The 19808-nt window shown below is 41.7% G+C and overlaps 1 protein-coding gene across 1 annotated transcript in view; it reads left to right on the forward strand.

Annotated features, from left to right (window-relative positions):
- ammecr1 (AMMECR nuclear protein 1) overlaps positions 1 to 18077 on the forward strand; it is a 36791-nt gene extending 18714 nt beyond the window's left edge. Inside the window, exons 2-6 of the mRNA XM_034177709.1 lie at positions 9143 to 9253; positions 9373 to 9487; positions 15502 to 15592; positions 15670 to 15766; positions 17095 to 18077. Of these exons, the coding sequence (XP_034033600.1) occupies positions 9143 to 9253; positions 9373 to 9487; positions 15502 to 15592; positions 15670 to 15766; positions 17095 to 17209 (529 nt within the window). The 3' untranslated portion in view covers positions 17210 to 18077. The remainder of the gene's footprint in view (positions 1 to 9142; positions 9254 to 9372; positions 9488 to 15501; positions 15593 to 15669; positions 15767 to 17094) is intronic.
- Positions 18078 to 19808: the final 1731 nt, after the last annotated feature.

A 19808-nucleotide genomic window follows, 5' to 3' on the forward strand; every position in this document is an offset into this window, starting at 1 on the left:
AGCTCACGATCTCGACGAAACGCGCCTGTAGCCACAGCTGGAGCAGTGCATGTCTGCTCCAGCACTCTGTGCTGGGACGGAGCTCATAGCGCCTGAGTCCTGGAGAAACTGCAGACAGAATCTGTGGGGATCTGTGTGCATGTCGATGGACCACCTGCTCTGGTTCCTTGTCCAGAACAAAAGAGGGATCATCTCCATCATCATCAGAATCCACACTGTCTGTCGACACGATGCGTGCTCCGTCGTGCTTCAATTTATAAAAAAAAAAAAGTGTTCCGTGGATTGATTTATAACAGAAAACTGTCAAAAGGGAGAATAAATGTAAGTGTAAAGACGATTGAATATATCAGAGCAGTAAATTAAGTGCGTGTGAATGCGCGCATTGACTCGTGCGGTTATTTCCACCAGCTGATCACTGATCCACAACATGAAATCTTCCTTCCAGAACAGCTCTTTATATCATCATTTTGATTCATTGCCTGTTGCCACATGTACAGAAGGACTGGATTGTCATTCCTGCACTCATATTGTTATATTTAATACAAAATAAGTGCACGCAGGAGCTCCTGCTGCCGCTGATGCTGCATTCAAGTACCGTTGGAAATTACACAACTTTTTCGTTGTTTCAAATTCAACAGTTGCTTGTGGCAAAATAATTAATATCCACACAAAAGATTAATTCTGGCCTATGTAATGTGCCTGAGCCCATTGAAGCTGCCCCCCCACACAGATAAAAAAATCCAAGCAAGCAGGCTGAGTTTGCCCTGTAATTTCCGACAGTACATGAACGCAGCAGCAGCCTCAGCGCTCACAAACCGGCTTGTGCACTGTGTGAAAACATTCAGCTGCTCCAACGAAGTCAAATTAAACAATAACGTTACAAAAACTACACAAACGATTAAAAAACGTCAAGAACAACAGCAAAACGAAACACAGACGAACTGAGGTTTTCGTTGCCCTTCGTTCAAATTTTTCAATAGTTTAAAAATCCAGACGAAGCGCCCGCTGCAGGAATGTAGCTGCGTGAAGGTTAACGATGTCAACGACAGTCAACGAAAGTCCAGATTTCTTGTTTCGTCAGGGCTTCATCACCCTTCGTTAAGTGCCGTGTGACTGGGCCATAAGAGATTAGACATATAAAGTAACAGATCATAAGCATACAACAAAACTAGCTGTCTGAACGCATTCCTGGTTACTCCGGTTATACAAGGTTCAGCACGAAGCATAGCAGCGAATGGTTCCATAGCAATGGCAAATACAAGAGGACTCAAAGGGCAGCCCTGGGGGTGGAGCAATGCAAAGAAAAGTATTCTGAGGGACTATTATTTGTCCTGGCTGAAGCCACGGGATGAATAAAGCAGCTTTGCCCAAGTTAGGAGCTTTTGACCACAACCAAATTTCTCCAATGTATAAAAAAGCTAAGTTTGTTTCACACAAACTGGCCCTTTTAATATCCCAACAGAGTCTAGTCTACTTTTGCTATATCCACTAAGTTAAAAAAAGTCAAATGCAGATAATAACCACATGGAGCCCAGATGCATATAAAGACGAATAATCCTGTTTAAACTGATGGTTAATTTTTAACAGGTCTGTTATTACCCTGGAGGAAGAGTGAAGTTGTGGAAACTGATGAGAAGTAAAAGCCTGTTGAAGCCGGCGGGTTAATAGGTTACTCATTTTGTCACAGAAATCATAGTAAGGACAGTTAGCTTCATTCTGCTAATCAAGTCCTCGACTTGATTAGCAGAACGAACATCAAACTCTGTCTGAAGCAAAAGACGCTCCTTATATATGTTTGGGGACGGGCAAGAGGCATAACTTATCAAGCTGGATAACTCCTTGACTTAGTTCACTTAATTCTTCTGCTGCTTATTTTCCAAACTGTGATATGAAATAATTTTACCCCGATTGTAAGCCTTCAAAGTCAAACAGAAAGGAAGGAGTCAGTTTGGTTTGCAACAAATATAGTGAACTCCTCGTTGGATAACAAACATGTATTGACACTCGGGGGGGGTACATTCCTTTAGGACTGCAGGCATCATAAGATGACCGAACTGTTTGGTACGTGGGGGGGGTGGTCTCTGGCCTGATGTAGAATGTTGTTCCTCAGGTAAAAAGGTGAACTCTGATAACAAAGGGCCGGGACCGTTCACCTTCCGTGGGTTTAGGTCGGCACAAATAATGCTTGCAGTCTAGCAGAGGAACCTCATCCGGGCCGAGGGTGTCCTTCAGCAGCTGGGCTTCATATTTGGTCAGGCGTGCACTCTCAACCCCCTCTGGGACCTTGACCAACTTTGTTATGGATGGATTCCTCATGAGTGCAGAGTTTTTCCTGTATGGGTTCCATGATGCTTCTTAACTCCTCTCTTACTGAAGAAATCTCGACACACAGGTCAGAAGACAAAGAATCTATTTTGCTGCATGTGTCCCCTGCAAATAAATCCAACATGGCTTGGAGACGTTCCACGTTGAACGCGCTGTCTGAGCCGGGAGCCTCCCTCGGCAGTGACATGGACTCAACCCAGTGCCGGGACTTCGTGTGGACTGCATGAGCAAAGTCCACCTATGCATGTAAACTTGTCATCAGTGATTTAAAAAACAAACAAACATCCCAACAAAGGACGTTGGAGTGGTTCACGAGAAGCACCTGTAAAAATAAGATTTTTATTATCAGAATAATCAGAAACGCACAGAGCAGTGAGGATACATGTCCTACATTCTCCATACTCGACAGTGTTACCTAATTTTGTGCCATTTATCTGGGTCTGTGTCCCAGTGGCAATAAACTGTGCAGCTGATCCCACACTTCCCTATCCTCGGCCAAGTCCTGTAACTCTTTCCAAGGTCTTGCCAAGCCAGCTGGGAAGACTTCCAGTGTGTCCTGGATCTTCCCCCAGGATCTCCTCCCAGGATCTCCTCCCAGTTGGACCTTTTCTATTTGCCTGGGTCCTCAACACTGAAGTACAGAGAGGTGATCATGCACAGAGATGCACCACATTGCTAAAATCTTGTAATGTTGTCACCGATGTTCCCCCATAATGTGGTTACAACACCTCATCTGATTGGCCCAGAGTAATGCTTGTGTGACACAGTCATTCCAGCTATTGATCCTCCAAAGTGGCCCAATACCAGAGAAGTCCGCTCGCCACTTTAGATCACTGCTTAACTTCCAAGTTTCACAAACGTACAGTAAAACAGATGACATTCCAGTGGAGGCATGGAAATGTCTAGGAGAGATGGCAGTAGAGTTTCTAACCAGATTGTTTAATAAAATCTTGGAAAATGAGAGGATGCCTGAGGAGTGCAGATAGTGTGCTGGTTCCTATTTTCAAGAACAAGGGTGATGTGCAGCGCTGCAGTAACTACAGAGGCATAAAGTTGATCAGCCACAGCATGAAGTTATGGGAAAGAGTAGTAGAAGCTAGACTTAGAAAACAGGTGAAGATCTGTGAGCAGCAATGTGGTTTCATGCCAAGAAAGAGCACTACAGATGCAATGTTTGCTCTGAGAATACTGTTGAAGGACAGGCATCACGGTACACGTGCAACAAATGCAGCAGAACTTGTCATTTGCACAGTGGACTGACAAGTCATTGACACAGGTGAAAATAGAAACAAAAGACAAAAATTCCTGTATATTTGTATTGTCAACCTCCCCCCCCCCCCCCCCAAAAAAAACCCATAATGTAATTTTGAGACCATTTATTGTGCAGATCTCAAAACTCAAAATTAAAACTTAGCACACTAGGGTGCAAAATAGTGCAAACGAACACAAACACCATTTTTATAACAGAATGCAAATATAACTTACACATTCCAAAAACATGAACAGATGTAACAAAAAACAAAAAGTTATATACAACTACTTACATTAAAATTCATGAAATGCTTCAAGCATTTTTTTTTTTTTTTTTTTTTTGTGCAATTGGCAGTGATGAAAGTCTTCCGGAAATTACTGGAAGTCAGGATTTTTACTCACATGGTTATTTTTGGTAGCATACATCAGAATCCATTCATTCAGTTTCAACCAGTTCCGCACCCAAACAGTTGGTGGCAGTAATGCACCATGTTGGTTTGTGAGCCGCCAGTAATCTCCAAAGAAGAAAAAAGGTTATTTTAAAGGAAGAGTATGTTAAAAGTGTGTTGGAGGTTAAGCGAGTGTCTGACAGGGTGATGAGTGTGAAGTTGGAAATTGAAGGGGTGATGATGAATATCATCATTGCATATGCCCACAGGTAGGTTGTGAGATGAAGGCGAAATAAGGTTTCTGGAGTGTGTTAGATGAGGTGGTGGAGAGTGTGCCCGACCATGAAGGGGTGGTGATTGGAGTGGACTTCAATGGGCATGTTGAAGGGAACAGAGGTGATGAGGAAGTAATGGGTAGATATGGTATCAAGGATAGGAATGGGGAAAGACAGATGGTAGTTGATTTTGCAAAAAGGATGGAAATGGCTGTGGTGAATACCTATTTTAAGAAAAGGGAGGAGCACAAGGTAACATATAAGAGTGGAGGAAGGTGCACACAGGTGGACTACATTCTTTATAGGAGATGCAAGCTAAAAGAGATCAGAGACTGTAAGGTGGTGGCAGGAGAGAGTGTTGTTAGACAGCATAGGATGGTTGTAGGATGACTTTAGAGGTGAAGAAGAAGAGAGTGAGAGCTCAACAAAGGATTAGATGGTGGAAGCTGAAGGAGGAAGACTGTGAAATTTAGCGAGCAGGTGAGTGAAGCACTGGTTGGGGGGGGAAGCAGTTTTGGACAACTGGAAAAGTACTGCAGATGTGGTGAAGGGAGACAGCTAGGACAGTACTGAGTATGACATCTGGACAGTGGAAGGAAGACAAGGAGACTTGGTGATGGAATGAAGAGGTCCAGGAAAGCATAAGGAGAAAGAGATTGGCAAAAAAGTTTTGGGTTAGTCGGAGAGATGAAGAAAGTTGACAGGAGTACAAGGAGATAAGGTGAAAAGAGAAGTGGCAAAAGTGAAGGAAAAGGCATATGGTGAGCTGTACAAGAAGTTGAATAGTAAGGAAGGAGAAAAGGACTTGTACCGATTGGCCAGACAAAGGGACAGAGCTGGAAAGGATGTGCAGCAGGTTAGGGCGGTAAAAGATGCACATGGTAATGTGCTGACAAGTGAGGAGTTTGTGCTGAGAAGGTGGAAGGAATATTTTGAAGAGCTGATGAATGAAGAAAATGAGCGAGAGGAAAGGCTGGATGATGTGGTGAGAGTAAATTAGGAAGTACAAGAGATTAGTAAGGAAGAAGTGAGGGCTGCTATGAAGAGGATGAAGAGTGGAAAGGCAGTTGGTCCAGATGACATTCCAGTGGAGGAATGGAAATGTCTAGGAGAGATGGCAGTAGAGTTTCTTACCAGATTGTTTAATAAAATCTTGGAAAGTGAGAGGATGCCTGAGGAGTGGAGACGAAGTGTGCTGGTTCCTATTTTCAAGAACAAGGGTGATGTGCAGAGCTGCAGTAACTACAGAGGCATAAAGTTGATCAGCCACAGCATGAAGTTATGGGAAAGAGTAGTAGAAGCTAGACTTAGAAAACAGGTGAAGATCTGTGAGCAGCAATATGGTTTCATGCCAAGAAAGAGCACTACAGATGCAATGTTTGCTCTGAGAATACTGTTGGAGAAGTACAGAGAAGGCCAGAAAGGAGGTGGGGGTGAGGGAATGGAACATGCTTCAGTCCTGTGAAAAGCACTTTTTTGTCTTTGTGAGATGAGATAAGAAACAGCCAATGTTCCCCAGGCCGAAACAAATCCCTCAGGAGGAGACAGTCTGGCAATTTTAGCTTCAGGCTTGATAAGCCTGTAATGTTGGAATGGAGCTGAGATTTCAGAGAACCCCCAGACCCCCTGCTAGGGGCTTTGGGCCTTTGTCCCTTGCCAAAAATTTTCAGGATATTTTTTTCCATGGCCCACTTTCATCACTGAATTGTGTACATACAATAAGATGCCGCACATTATATTTGTACCACTCAGAAAAAAAAATTCCTCTCTTAAACGAGACTGCTCTGACTTGTGTTGGACATGTAATTTTGGACTTTGGAATGACCACACTTTATCATTCCTGCTTCTGTCCAGCTGGAGGCAGTGTTAGTACTCTTGTCTCTCTGTCTTGGTGGTGTTTTGTTCAGAAAATCCTCAGAGACCACTCCACGTGGGTTGGTGATCCTGATTGGTTTAGGTCATGTGTTTCCACCAGTGATAAACGGGAAGGCGTGTTTTTATTTTATTTATTTTTTTCCCCCTTTCTCTGCTTCTCCTGCCTCCAGATGGAGCTGAATGAGGAAATGGGACTTTTTGCTTCAGCTTTCTGCAAATACGCACACCAAATATGGCCATTGAATTCACGAACAAACATTGCAGAAATTATTAATCATAATTCACATTATAGTAGGTCTATTAACAGAATTTAAAACTGGCATAGAGCTTGAAGTGCGCACCATTTTTTTTATTTTTTTTGTAACCAGCTCCTCCTGCTCCGTGGTCTCTGCGCTTAAAACAACAAGCGTTTTCATGATTGACTGGTCGGTGGAGTCCAAATCTCTACCATAGGCCAAATAATATAATTTATACAGTCTACTGCATATACCGTGCACCCCTATTCCTGCATCAAGACCAAGATCCAGACTTCCTGGATGAGGCAGTCAGAAGGGTCAGTTTGTGATTAAACAGTTGCATTTGTTAAAGATGCACTTATTTTAGTTCCTCTGAGAGTAGTAAAAAAAAGATCTGCAGAGTATCTGATCTCCACACAGCTCTTAAATGGTCTCCTTTACCTGTTTTGAAGAGGATCTCTTCATAATCATATTTTTCAAAGCTTATGTCTCACCAGAATAGAAATGTTAATGGCATTCTTCCTGCCAATAATTTCAACGATTGAGCCGATTGAGTCTAGACTACAGGCGGGCGTTGATCCACCTCCGCACGTTTGGCCAGATCAAATATCCGCGTAACTTCATTTTGCTTTGCTAGCATCCAGATAATGTTACTTAGTGCAGTCTGGTTACAGCAGCTTTTGCTCACGAGCTCTTTATTTCTGAGTGGAATCATATCATGTGGCGGTTCAAAGGTGGGTGTGACTCTCAGTGTAGTTCCAGGGAAATCAAATCGGATGTTCTCTGGCAGCCTTACGGTGGGTCAGTGGACTGCTGCTAAAGGATTGATTGCTGCAGTGTTGAAGACTTTGAGTCACAAGTCAAAATTTGTCTTCATTGCTCTCGACTGTCTCTCCCGACTGCACGCTTGACTTCCTATGGTGTCTGTTAATTTATCTGAGGTCTGACGTTTGTCTGGACAAAGCAAAACCACTTACACTTGTACAAGGAAAATCAAAAAGATATATTTATTAATAATATAAAAGGGAATATAAATGGGAATCTTTAGTCACCTCTTTTTTTCCTCTGTGAGACTCGCTGGCTCCATGTGTAGTTTTCGGCGCCAGGAAGTGCACTTTACAACGAAGCTGTTCTTTTTTTTTTTGAGCTGTGGGACTGCCATTCTTAAAATTTTCACACTTCTCTATGATGACAGATATGAAGATAATCCATGTGAAAGTAACAGTAAAAGAAGACTAAAATAATTATGAAATAAAGGACATTAGCCAGGTACTGCTAAACGAAAGTTGTCACTGGTACTCGAACTGCGTTGATCAGCTAAAAACAGACAAACAAAACGTTGATGATTCAATGCATTCCGGGTCAACCTCCCCCCCAATGCTGTAGGGAAAATTGTCAGATTAATCAACAACGAAAGTAATTGTTAGCTTCAGTGTTTTTGTTCCCACTCTGTAACAGCACATTTGACAGATGTACATAGGTTTGATGTCAGGCTCATTAATGACAGTTTATTTTTGGACACTATATAATACTTTGCATTAGGCAGGGGTTGGTGGCCAAGTGGTTAGTGCACTTGGTTTCAGTGTGGAAGGTTCCTGGTTCAAACCCCACCCCTGCCACATTTCTCCATGTACGTAATGTGGAGTTGCGTCAGGAAGGACATCTGGCGTAAAACTTGTGCCAATTCAACATACAGATCCACCTTGGATTTGCTGTGGTGACCCCGAGTCCAAACAAGGGAGCAGCCGAAGGGACTTAATATATAATGCTTTGCACTGTGGATAAAACCCTCTAGATCAGAGTAAGATTCGAAACAAATAGATTTGACATAAACTGCGCCGTCTCAGACCCTTTCCATCTGGGTAGCACGGTGGGTTAGCGTTTAGCACTGCTGCCTTTCAGCAAGAAATTGTGGGGTCGCTTCACACCAGGTCCATTCTGTGTGGAGTTTGCATGTTCTTGTATATCTCCACACTGGCCTGGGAACGCCTCGGGATCCCCCGGTCAGAGGTGGTCAATGTGGCCTGGGAAAGGGAAGTCTGGGGTCCCCTGCTGGAGCTGTGGCCCCCATGACCCGATCCTGGATAAGTAGTTGAAGATGAGTGAGTGAATGAGAAAATGAATGAATGAATTCCCTTCCATTTGTCCTACAACTTTTGGTTGTTGTCAGAATTGAATCAGCTGGGATCAAAATTAAAAAATGTCCCTATTTATTTATTTACTTACTTTTGTCTACTATTGTAAGCATCAGGTTTGTCCCACAGCAGCCTGTACTCAAGGTTCTTGAAGTGGAGCAGTATCTCCACCTGGTGGACATTTGCCATTAATGCAGGTACAATAGAATTTCACCAAGATGTCTAGTTTTTTGGATAAAGTATCCCATGTTGACTTGTACAGAATAGAAAATCAGTCATGGTGATGAGAAACGTGGAAAGGTTGGTGCACTTTTGGCCAAGGGTCCAATCATTAAGATGATCAGATTTGAACAATTTTGGCATCCAGTCACATCTCTTCTGACATGACAAATTCAGCTGAGTTACCTCCAACAACAGCTTTAATCTTCAACTCTCGAACTGGCCTTGACGCTTGCCATCTTGGTCGCCGCCTAATGGTACTGAGCGGGTGTTTTTCTGGCAGGTCATGTGACATTCACCACCTCTGGATTATTGAGTTGATATTATTGTTTGGGACAATTGCAGATTTGCCGAATAGTTCCACTTCCTATTCATATGCTTTGAGAGTAAATAGCCAACATGTCGTTGAATGTCTCTTCTTCTTTCTTGCATTTCAGCCCGCTATTTGTTACGTGGAAAATAGGCAGAGACAAGCGGTTGAGGGGTTGTATAGGTACATTTTCTGCCATGAATCTGCACTCAGGACTCAGGGAGTACACCCTTACCAGGTACGCAACAAACATAAAAATCATGTTGTGAAAGTCTTAAGAACACCTTTCCTCGTGATGTAAAGCAGCGATGCAGATGGGGTTTTTCTTTTTTCTTTTCCCCCGTTGTGTATGTGCAGTGCCCTTAAAGACAGCCGCTTCCCACCTATGACAAGGGATGAGCTGCCTCGCCTCTTCTGCTCAGTGTCTCTTCTCACCAACTTTGAAGACGTCGGGGATTACCTTGACTGGGAGGTAAGGGGTGTGTGGCCCATGAGCTAAATGTAGGCGTTTGACTAAAGCTTTTATTTTCTCTCATTATCATACACACACACTCACACTCTATCACCTGAAAGTATTGGCTACAATGGCTCTGTTGTTTACAGCCACTGCTGAATTGTCTCCAATGACCATGGTACATGAGGGGGAAAAAAAAGATTGGGGGGGTTGGGGACGACAAGAGAAGGGTACTGAATACCTTTGCAAGATCTCATGATGGTGTTTGTGAGATCTCACAATAGTTTTTTTCCCATGAGGTTGATGTAGTTTATTTTGATTTTGTCTCAAAAGCAAGCAGAATAATCAATTTTACTTGAATTCCTCTAATAACAACTATAGTTATACTCTGTTTTCCCCTAGATTTTTTTTTTTCCAGTCATGGGCTAGATATGGGCCACACAACTCTATTTTTAGACATATTTTGGGGTGGGGGGTGTTTATATGGTGATTATGCATTAAGTGACCAAGTTCATTTTCACAAATAAACTTCAGTTTTGTTCCTTGTTTTCCCATATTGTTTCAAAGAAAGTAGAACTGGAGTTTTTGACGTTTATTTGTGAACATGAACTAGCGCGGTACAGTCAGAGGCTATAATCATCGTACATCACAAACACCCACAATAGCTGTTTCTTTTTTTTTCCACCTCCCAGTTTTGTGTAAAGAACAGGTGTCAAAGTGAAACCCCGTCTTCTGCATTGTGACACCTGGGTAACAGATCAAGTAGGGCAGGGGTGGCCAAGTTCGGTCCTCGAGAGCCACATTACTGACACTCTTAGTTGTCTCCCTGCTCCAACACACCTGAATCCAATGAAAGGCTCATTCAAAGTCTGCTAATGAGTCTTTCATTGGATTCAGGTGTGTTGGAGTAGGGAGACAACTAAGAGTGTCAGTAATGTGGCTCTCGAGGGCCGAACTTGGCCACCCCTGAAGTAGGGGATTGATTGACTATTGGTGTGAAATTCTGGGGACCTTGTGTGCCATGTTGCCACTACAGTAAACATGAAGGCCCAACAGGAGCCCTGAACATGAGACGGATAATGCAGCAAAACAAAGTAGTCGAGGGCGGATAAACCAGAGGTGTTCACTTGTCACACAATGGTTGTGAAGGTGGATGAAGGCTGGAGCAGGTCCTCAGACCCCCATTGTCTCGGATTTCCCAGCCGTTGCACCATTCTAAGCATGTGACTACATTCCCACACCAAAGGCACCCACGCACAGGCATCTCTAGAATCACACTGGATGTACATTTTCTCCATGTCCATCATCCCATCCAGGAATTGACCAAGAGACAGTCTTCCTTGCCACAGAGTGATTGCCATCATGACAATGACATTGCACACACTTTCAGATGACACTTGTTAGAATTGAGTCATTCCATCTCAAATCAACCAGTGGCTCCAGCAGCTCCATGTCTGATGTCCATTATAATCAGCATCACTGTGCCATTAGGTCCCAAAAGATGGTCGGAAGCAGGTTTTCGGTAATATATGTGCGCGTTTGCTTTTACACCCCATTACAAGGGGGTAGATTCAGGCAAACATCTGATGGCCGTCATTCAGGTTAGGTAGGTACTTCACAGGGCCACAGTTCTTGAAATATAACAGCATCATCTCATGTTTCACTGCTGGTTGCAAAACAATCACGTTTTTAGCCCTATGAGTGTGGAAAGTTTTGTGGAGGGTGAAATTCCTTTAAAAAAAAACCCTAAAATCTTATTTTCACCCAAGAATTAAAAGTAGTATTTTATTCTTTAGTATGGGTCTTTACTGACATGCAAAAAACACTGTTGAGGTATTGAACCGTTTAAAGTGTCCACAGGACCGACTTTAATTAGGGGGGAGTCTGAAATTTAGTGAAATTCAACCATATTTTTAACCATGTGTGATAAATAGCACCACTCTAAAAGAATTTTTGTGTACTAGTTGTCAAAACTTCAAAAGATTTAGTTGTTCTGTCTCCTTCATACTGAAAATCGAGGCTAAAGTGAGGCTAAAAATGCCCTCGTTCCATCATTTTTGCTACTTTTAAGGCACTGAAAGTGTCATAGGCCCTCAGAGGTTGCAGGTTTATGTGATGGTTACAATGTTCCATCTAGGCTTACAGTAGTGTTGAGAATAATAGTAGTGCTATGTGACTAAAAAGGTTAATCCAGGTTTTGAGTATATTTCTTATTGTTACATGAGAAACAAGATACCAGTAGATTCTTACAAATCCAAGAAGACCAAGCATTCATGATATGCACACTCTTAAGGCTATGAAATTGGGCTATTAGTAAAACAAAAAGTAGAAAAGGGGGTGTTCACAATAATAGTAGTGTGGCATTCAGTCAGTGAGTTTGTCAAACGTATAGGCAGGTGCAAAGGCTGTTATAGGCTGTTCATCTACAGTGATCTCCAGTGCTTTAAAATGGACAAAAAACCAGAGACGTGTGGAAGAAAATGGAAAACAACCATCAAAATGGATAGAAGAATAACCAGAATGGCAAAAGCTCACCCATTGATCAGCTCCAGGATGATCAAAGACAGTCTGGAGTTACTTGTAAGTGCTGTGACAGTTAGAAGACGCCTGTGTGAAGCTAATTTATTTGCAAGATTCCCCCGCAAAGTCCCTCTGTTAAATAAAAGACGTGCAGAAGAGGTCACAATTTGCCAAAGAACACATCAACTGGCCTAAAGAGAAATGGAGGAATATTTTGTGGACGGATGACAGTAAAATTGTTCTTTTTGGGTCCAAGGGCCACAGACAGGTATCATAGATCAGTTTGGATATGTCAAGATACTTGAAGAGGTCATGTTGCCTTATGCTGAAGAGGACATGCCCTTGAAATGGGTGTTTCAACAAGACAATGACCCCAAGCACACTAGTAAACGAGCAAAATCTTGGTTCCAGACCAACAAAATTAATGCCTCGCAGATGTGAAAAAATCATGAAAAACTGGTTATACAACTAAATACTAGTTTAGTGATTCACAGGATTGCTAAAAAAGCAGTTTGAACATAATACTTTTGAGTTTGTAGCGTCAACAGCAGATGCTACTATTATTGTGAACACCCCCTTTTCTACTTTTTTTTTTACTAATAGCCCAATTTCATAGCCTTAAGAATGTGCATATCATGAATGCTTGGTCTTGTTGGATTTGTGAGAATCTACTGTATCTACTGGTACCTTGTTTCCCATGTAACAGTAAGAAATATACTCAAAACCTGGATTAATCTATTTAGTCACATAGCATTACTATTATTCTGAACTCTACTGTATATGGAGATGATTTAAAAAATATTGCACTCATAACTTGTGATCTGGACTTGTGTCCCCATCCATGTCTAAAGAGTTTCTTGACATCACCTCCACATTTGTGGGTGTCTGCGGTTTTATGGCAGTCACTGGATTTCATGTGCTGCGCCACCCAGCAGCATGTCTGTAACCATCTTGCTACCTTTAGAACAGAAAAGTATAATTCCAAATACTGTTTTGCAATACAGTTCAAGGTACCAAAGTAATTTAATGTCCATTAGCCCACAGAAGAGCAGAGAGGCCTGTTGAGGTAGAGATTTTTCAGAACCTGCACCAAACCCTCTCCTTAAAGTACCACATCAGTATAAATATTTGTGGTGTCCCTGGACTGGGTGTGTCGTCCTCAACAGGTATACAGTGTGATTTTGTAACATCTGCTTTCTACCTGAGCTGCAATATGACACATTTGATACTTCAAAATGGTAAAAATGCTGCTCGAGGGCACTTTTAAGCCCCTCTGACATAATTTTCCATATGAAGGAGAAGTTTTTATTACTGGAGTATGAAGATTCACTGTAAAAAGTTTCAGAGTGGTGCTGTTTATCACACATGGTGAAAAATATGGTTGGATTTTCAGATTTGCCCCAAATTCAATTAGATCCTGCAGATGCAATAAACAGCTGAGTACTTCACCAGTGGTTCTAAAATACCATTAAAGACCCATACTCAGTGATCAAATACTATGAATCGTGATGTATTGATGTATTTGGCGTACAGAGAGCTTTAAAGACATGAGCAAAATTAAGATTTTGAGTTTTTTTCAAGAAATCAGCCCTTCATTAAGTTTTCCAAACTCAGGTTAGGGCTAAAAAGCTGATTGTTTTGTAACCAGCAGTGAAAAATGAGATGTTCCTGTGAATTTCATGCTTCTAGCTGTTACATTTCAAGAATTGTGGCCCTGTGAAGTACCTACCTGAATGATGACCTACACCTGCCCGCTTATAATGGGGTGTAAAAGCAAAAATGTGTACACACATTACAGAAAACCTGTTTCCTACCTTCCTTTGGGACCAGATGGCCCACAGAGACTGATTATGATGCAAATCAAAGGCGGTGCTGCTGGAACTTTATTGGATATTTGTTGATTTGACATGGAATGACCCGACTGACCACCTATAAGTTGGCCAAAAAACAAAGAAGAGTGAAAGATTGGGTCACTGTCGGTTAACGCCTGGCCTCTACTTGGATACGCTGTTAAATAAGAGTCAGGACACCCCGTTTGACTGTTTCCTCTTTATTTGATGTTCCAGACGCGTCAAGGGTTCAGAAAAATATTGTGAAGTCAAGTTGTTGTTGTTTTTGGGGGTCAGGGGGCATGTGACCCATATCTACCCTACTGGCTACGTGACGTTCTGCCACAGTCCTGCAGAGTTTGATCATTTTCACAGAACAGTACACAAGTATTGTTCATATTAATAAATACCCAAAGTCTAGGATCACACAGATTCAGCTTCACCAAACAAACCGCCAACCTCATGCATGCTAATGATATATTTGTGTATATGTAAATTGTGGTTGCTTAATGTATAGTCCCCACCCCGCCCCCTTGCCAAAGTTATCATCCACAGATCTCACTTTTTTTCCCCTCAGAGTTGAAGTCCAGACACCCTGGTAAAGCATGGTCACAGAAAAGGAGACCGGGCCCAACGTGGCCCACAGGGCACCAGTTAGTAACCCCTCATTAACACGCTGTACAACGGCAGGTTTTGCCATCTTGCAAACCTTCACTCGGACCAGGTGTAGCCGAATAGTTGTTTTTACAGGATTATGGAAATTAGCAGCCTCGTCATCAACGCTGTGAATGTTTAAACGGCTGGTGTTTGTTGCTGAAGATGTTGAACTGACGTGTTTGGACCACATTCTTTCAACAAACTGATTTAAAATGAGTTCGAAAAAATATTGTTGTGACATATGTCACATCAGGCTTCTGACATTAAAGTGGTTCCAGGAACAAATGACTTTATTCGATTTTATCCATCCATCCAGCCATCTTCTTCCGCTTTATCCAGAGTCGGGTCGCGGGGGCAGCAGCTCAATCATCCTGTTTGTGTGGAGTATTATGACATGAGAGATTTATTTATTTAATTTTTAAATGATTAAAAGCTGAGTGAGCCCTTACTGAGTCAATAATCACCCTTTGAAGTTTTTTCTTTGAAGTACTCTTTGAAGTTCTGTTTGAATGGGGATCATTCTTCACATTTGGCATCTTGAAAGGAGACGAGGTATAAATGAGTGATTTGGCTTCACATTTTAAATATTTACACACACACACACACACACACTAGAAGATTTCAGATGCGCCCCCCACCCCCTCCAGCACCATTAGGATATTTGTGTAAAACTTAATGCCACATATTTGTCACAATTACAAAATGTAATGAACTGCTCAGTTAATTTAACTGAATGAATGAATTTTTCTGGAGTCCAATTCAAAGAAAATGTAAACACAAAGGATGACAAATTAATTAAAGTATTCATATATACATATTTAAAATTATTTCCCCCTCTATCTGTAAATAAGACCAGGCTTTCTGTCCTATGTTGCTCCAGTTTTGTGCAGGGGCTGCTATATGAAACACTTAATATTGTTATTCATTTTGCACATTTTTGTTTTAAAACATGCATTTTTTTTTATTTTTTTTTCAATCTTGGATGATATCTGGTTTAATATTCAGGATGTGTGTGTTGATTTCCAGGTGGGTGTTCACGGTATTAGGATAGAATTTTTCAATGAAAAAGGATCAAAGCGCACCGCCACCTATCTACCAGAGGTTGCAAAGGAGCAAGGTGAGATTTTTCTCCACACACACCGGCCTCGAGCACGTGTGCCTGTAAACAGATTTTCCTTCTCTTGTAATTTCTAGGTTGGGACCACATTCAAACCATAGATTCCTTACTGCGAAAGGGAGGTTACAAAGCTCCCATCACAAATGACTTCAGGAAGACCATTAAGTTAACCAGGTAAGTTAACTATGCATCTCTCCCAAAGCATTTACTCCCTCATTTGCAGGGGTATCCCACAGGGCGCCATTCTACTGCGGCTGCCTACGATCCAAAAAAGTGCATAAAACAGGAAGAAACTGCTTAGTGCAGCTTCCCTCTTAACAGCCTGACTTATAAAGTGCAGACCTGGCAACCTGCCTGAAAACGAAAGGAGCTTGAGCTGTTCGACCTTGAACAAAAACCACAAACGCTGGTTCGGTTTCAAATTTTTACTCGAAGAAACAACAACGATGAAGCAAGTTTCAAGCCACAGTCACTACGAATATCTGTTTAAAGAATTTTGAACATGATTGAAGCCCTTAAGGCTGCAAATACCCAGAAGTTACCACGTACTATCAACAATTTCAAGAACTGAGATGAAATTTGTAACTACTACGTATGCCAGATTTGTTCAAGATTGACAAAGATTGATCAAGAAGTTGCTATGATGCTTCAAAACATGCTCCGATTTGCTATTCAGGATTAAACGGGAAGGAACTCTGGAATAGCCCCGTTAAACTATACAGACAGTGTGACTGAGTGTAAATGTAAACTTCATCTCGACATTGGTGATGGATGAAGTTACCGCACCTACAGCGCTTTTTTTTTTTTTTTTTTTTTTTTTTTTTTTTTGGACGCTATGTCAGACTGCCTTCAATATTTTGTAAATTTTAAATTTGATTTTGCAGAAATGACATCTTCTCATTCAACATTAAAATCACAGTAGGCACCGTCGCTGAACGTCAGTTTTTTTTTTTTTTTTCTAATTAGCTCAGTGGCGTCGTGTCCTGCTGGCGGAGGCAGTAAGGTGGACCGAATGCGCCAACAGTGCTTCCATGCAGACGGGGGTCAGTGCGTGACTACTCCTGTTTTTTTATGCATTCTGTTAAAAATTAACACATCAGTGAGGCATGCAGCGTTGACATATGAATCACTGTTTCCCATAATTGATCTTCTCTTTCTTTATAATTGTCTTTTATCAACTGTTTATAAACGTGGATGTAATTTATTTGCAATTAGTGCATATTGCTGATTTTGTCGGTCAGGCTGTACTCTGTATATGAAAGTGGATGTAATTCTGAAATGATGAATGTGATTTTTTTGTTTTGTTTTTTTTAACCTCTTGATTATTTTTCATTTCAACTCCATTGTGGTGTCCAAATACTTACGGACCTGACTAGCTAAACTGATGATGAGATGAGTACAGAAACCTGGTGTGCCCATTTTCACGCCAATGCAGGTCATATTGTTGCAAGTGTGTCATCAAGACCAGCAATATTTCATTTTTTTTTCTTTTCTTTGTCTAGGTACCGTAGCGAGAAGATGACAATGGGTTATGCAGAGTACATTGCCCACCGCCAGCACCATCACTACCAGAATGGCATTGGGCACCCTCTACCACCCTATAACCATTATTCCTGACAGCGAGCCGCATGACCAATCACTGGACCTCTCTGCCGACCTTTTCCCGGGAGAGCCCGCCCCCTCCTGGTCTAGCTATTTCTACTACTGTACCATTTTATGATGATAGTTTCCGTTGCCATGCTGGCCGTCTCTCAGACGTTGACATGGCAACGGGTGGCAACGAAGCATCATTTAGTTAAGGCAAGAAATCCACCTTTTTTTTTTTTAAATTTGCCTGTGGTTAAGTTTTTGCAGCATATGTACTCGTTTATCTATAATCCCCCCGTCATTCATACTTTTGAAAATTGAAAAAATATTAATAAAGATTTTATTCTTTTTTTTTTTTTTTTTTTTTTTTTTAAGCAAATGAGGTATTCTGTGGATGGAAGGACATCTTTCACAGTGGATTCGACTTGCACTTATATTGTTTTGGCTTTGCGACACCTTTAACGCGTAACGACTAACATTTTTCCATTTTTTTTCTTTGCTTGTCACCCGAATGTTATGTAGCAAAGCAGCTGCAGTTCTCAAAGGCTGTGTTGTCTCCATTTAATGATTCCTCTCAAAAAAAAGAAAAAAAAATTAAAATGGGAGTAGGAGAAGCAGGACTCTTGAAGTCGTTTTAACCGTGTAAACTCTCTTCCTGTTGTAGTTGGAATTCTATATTGAGAGTTATATACCCGAAGTGTTGATTGTGAGGTCAGGACGCCACTTGAAGATGTTTATCGTTCGCGCTCACAATTGTGTTTGGGGTTTTTGTGTGTGTGTGTGTGGGTGTGCGCGCGTGGGTGGAGATGCTAACCTGCAAGAAATTGTCTTTCCATTCAATATTCCCAACAAGTTAAAATACATAAAATCCCCCTGTGTAGGCGGAGCCTGTAAAAAGTGTGCTAAAACTTCTTTTGTTCCACACTGCTGAGGAAGCCATGTTTGTTTGATGATAATCATACGGCGTTGACCTGATTTGTGTGCACGTCTTGTACGAGGCGAGCAAGCGCTCTGGTTTAAAGTTCCTGTCTGGTGATTTCTGAGTTTAAAGGCATGTGATGTAAACACTTTTTAAGCCATAAACCGTTCTGTTTTCACCCTTGGTATCACCGCTCGGTTGTTTGGCGGGAAGCTGTCGCGTTGAGCGCCGTTTAGCTAGTAACTCTTTGTATTATCTGAGTGCCGACTTCCACCTGAACCTGTTGGACTTTCCGTTGTCTTGCTTTTCAGATTAAATTGAATCATTTTGACGGTGCGAGTGAAGAATGTTGACACGTTGGTGGTGTTCCGTGTTTGTGCTTTTTGTTGAGAAACTGAAATAGTTGCCATGTGGACTCATTCGTTGAACCGCAAGGCTGCTGCCCCCTTCTATCCCTGAGATCCACATGTCAGCAGCGCAGCAAGATTTTGTTCCCCCCATCCTGTTTTCTCAGCTGTTGGACTTGATTTTAAGCGGGGGGTGTTGTACAGTTCAGGTCTACGAGTAATAGCCAGGGCTTTGCGAGGGCCTCAGAAGCCATGTCTCTTCCAAATGTTACTTAACGTGAGTCGCACCCACGTAACGCTGGAATGTCTGCGGATTGACACGCGATCCGGTGGTCAGGGTTTGGTTTTAGTTTCGCGCAACTGGAATTTTTTTTTGAGAGGTTCTTGTTACTTGTCCAACTTGATCGTTGTAACAGCCTTTACTAACTGACAGTTTTTTTTTTTTTTTTTTTAATTTATGCAAAATGTAAAGGGCTTCTGGCACTCCATCCACAGTCACCCGAAATAAGCCGAATTTAAGTTGTGTTGCCTTAAAATGAATGATTTAATAAACGGTGGAGCTGTAGATGGCGCGCTGACTGTTCCGCTGTTTGTGCTTTCCGGCTCACATCTCCGCGTCACTCAAATGTCGTTAGGCATGCGGCGCCCCCTGTAGGTCTCTGATCTCCATCAATCATTATGTACAAATACATGTCATGTACAGTAGTGTTCAGAATAATAGTAGTGCTATGTGACTAAAAAGATTAATCCAGGTTTTGAGTATATTTCTTATTGTTACATGGGAAACAAGGTACCAGTAGATTCTCACAAATCCAACAAGACCAAGCATTCATGATATACACACTCTTAAGGCTTTGAAATTGGGCTATTAGTAAAAAAAAGAAAAGGGGGTGTTCACAATAATAGTAGCATCTGCTGTTGACGCTACAAACTCAAAACTATTATGTTCAAACTGCTTTTTTAGCAATCCTGTGAATCACTAAACTAGTATTTAGTTGTATAACCACATTTTTTCATGGTTTCTTCACATCTGCGAGGCATTAATTTTGTTGGTTTGGAACCAAGATTTTGCTTGTTTACTAGTGTGCTTGGGGTCATTGTCTTGTTGAAACACCCATTTCAAGGGCATGTCCTCTTCAGCATAAGGCAATATGATCTCTTCAAGTATTTTGACATATCCAAACTGATCCATGATACCTGGTATGCGATATATAGGCCCAACACCATAGTAGGAGAAACATGCCCATATCATGACGCTTGCACCACCATGCTTCACTGTCTTCACTGTGAACTGTGGCTTGAATTCAGAGTTTGGGGGTCGTCTCACAAACTGTCTGCGGCCGTTGGACCCAAAAAGAACAAT

This window comes from Thalassophryne amazonica, chromosome 9 (assembly GCF_902500255.1).
Source record: "Thalassophryne amazonica chromosome 9, fThaAma1.1, whole genome shotgun sequence".
Taxonomy (NCBI): domain Eukaryota; kingdom Metazoa; phylum Chordata; class Actinopteri; order Batrachoidiformes; family Batrachoididae; genus Thalassophryne; species Thalassophryne amazonica.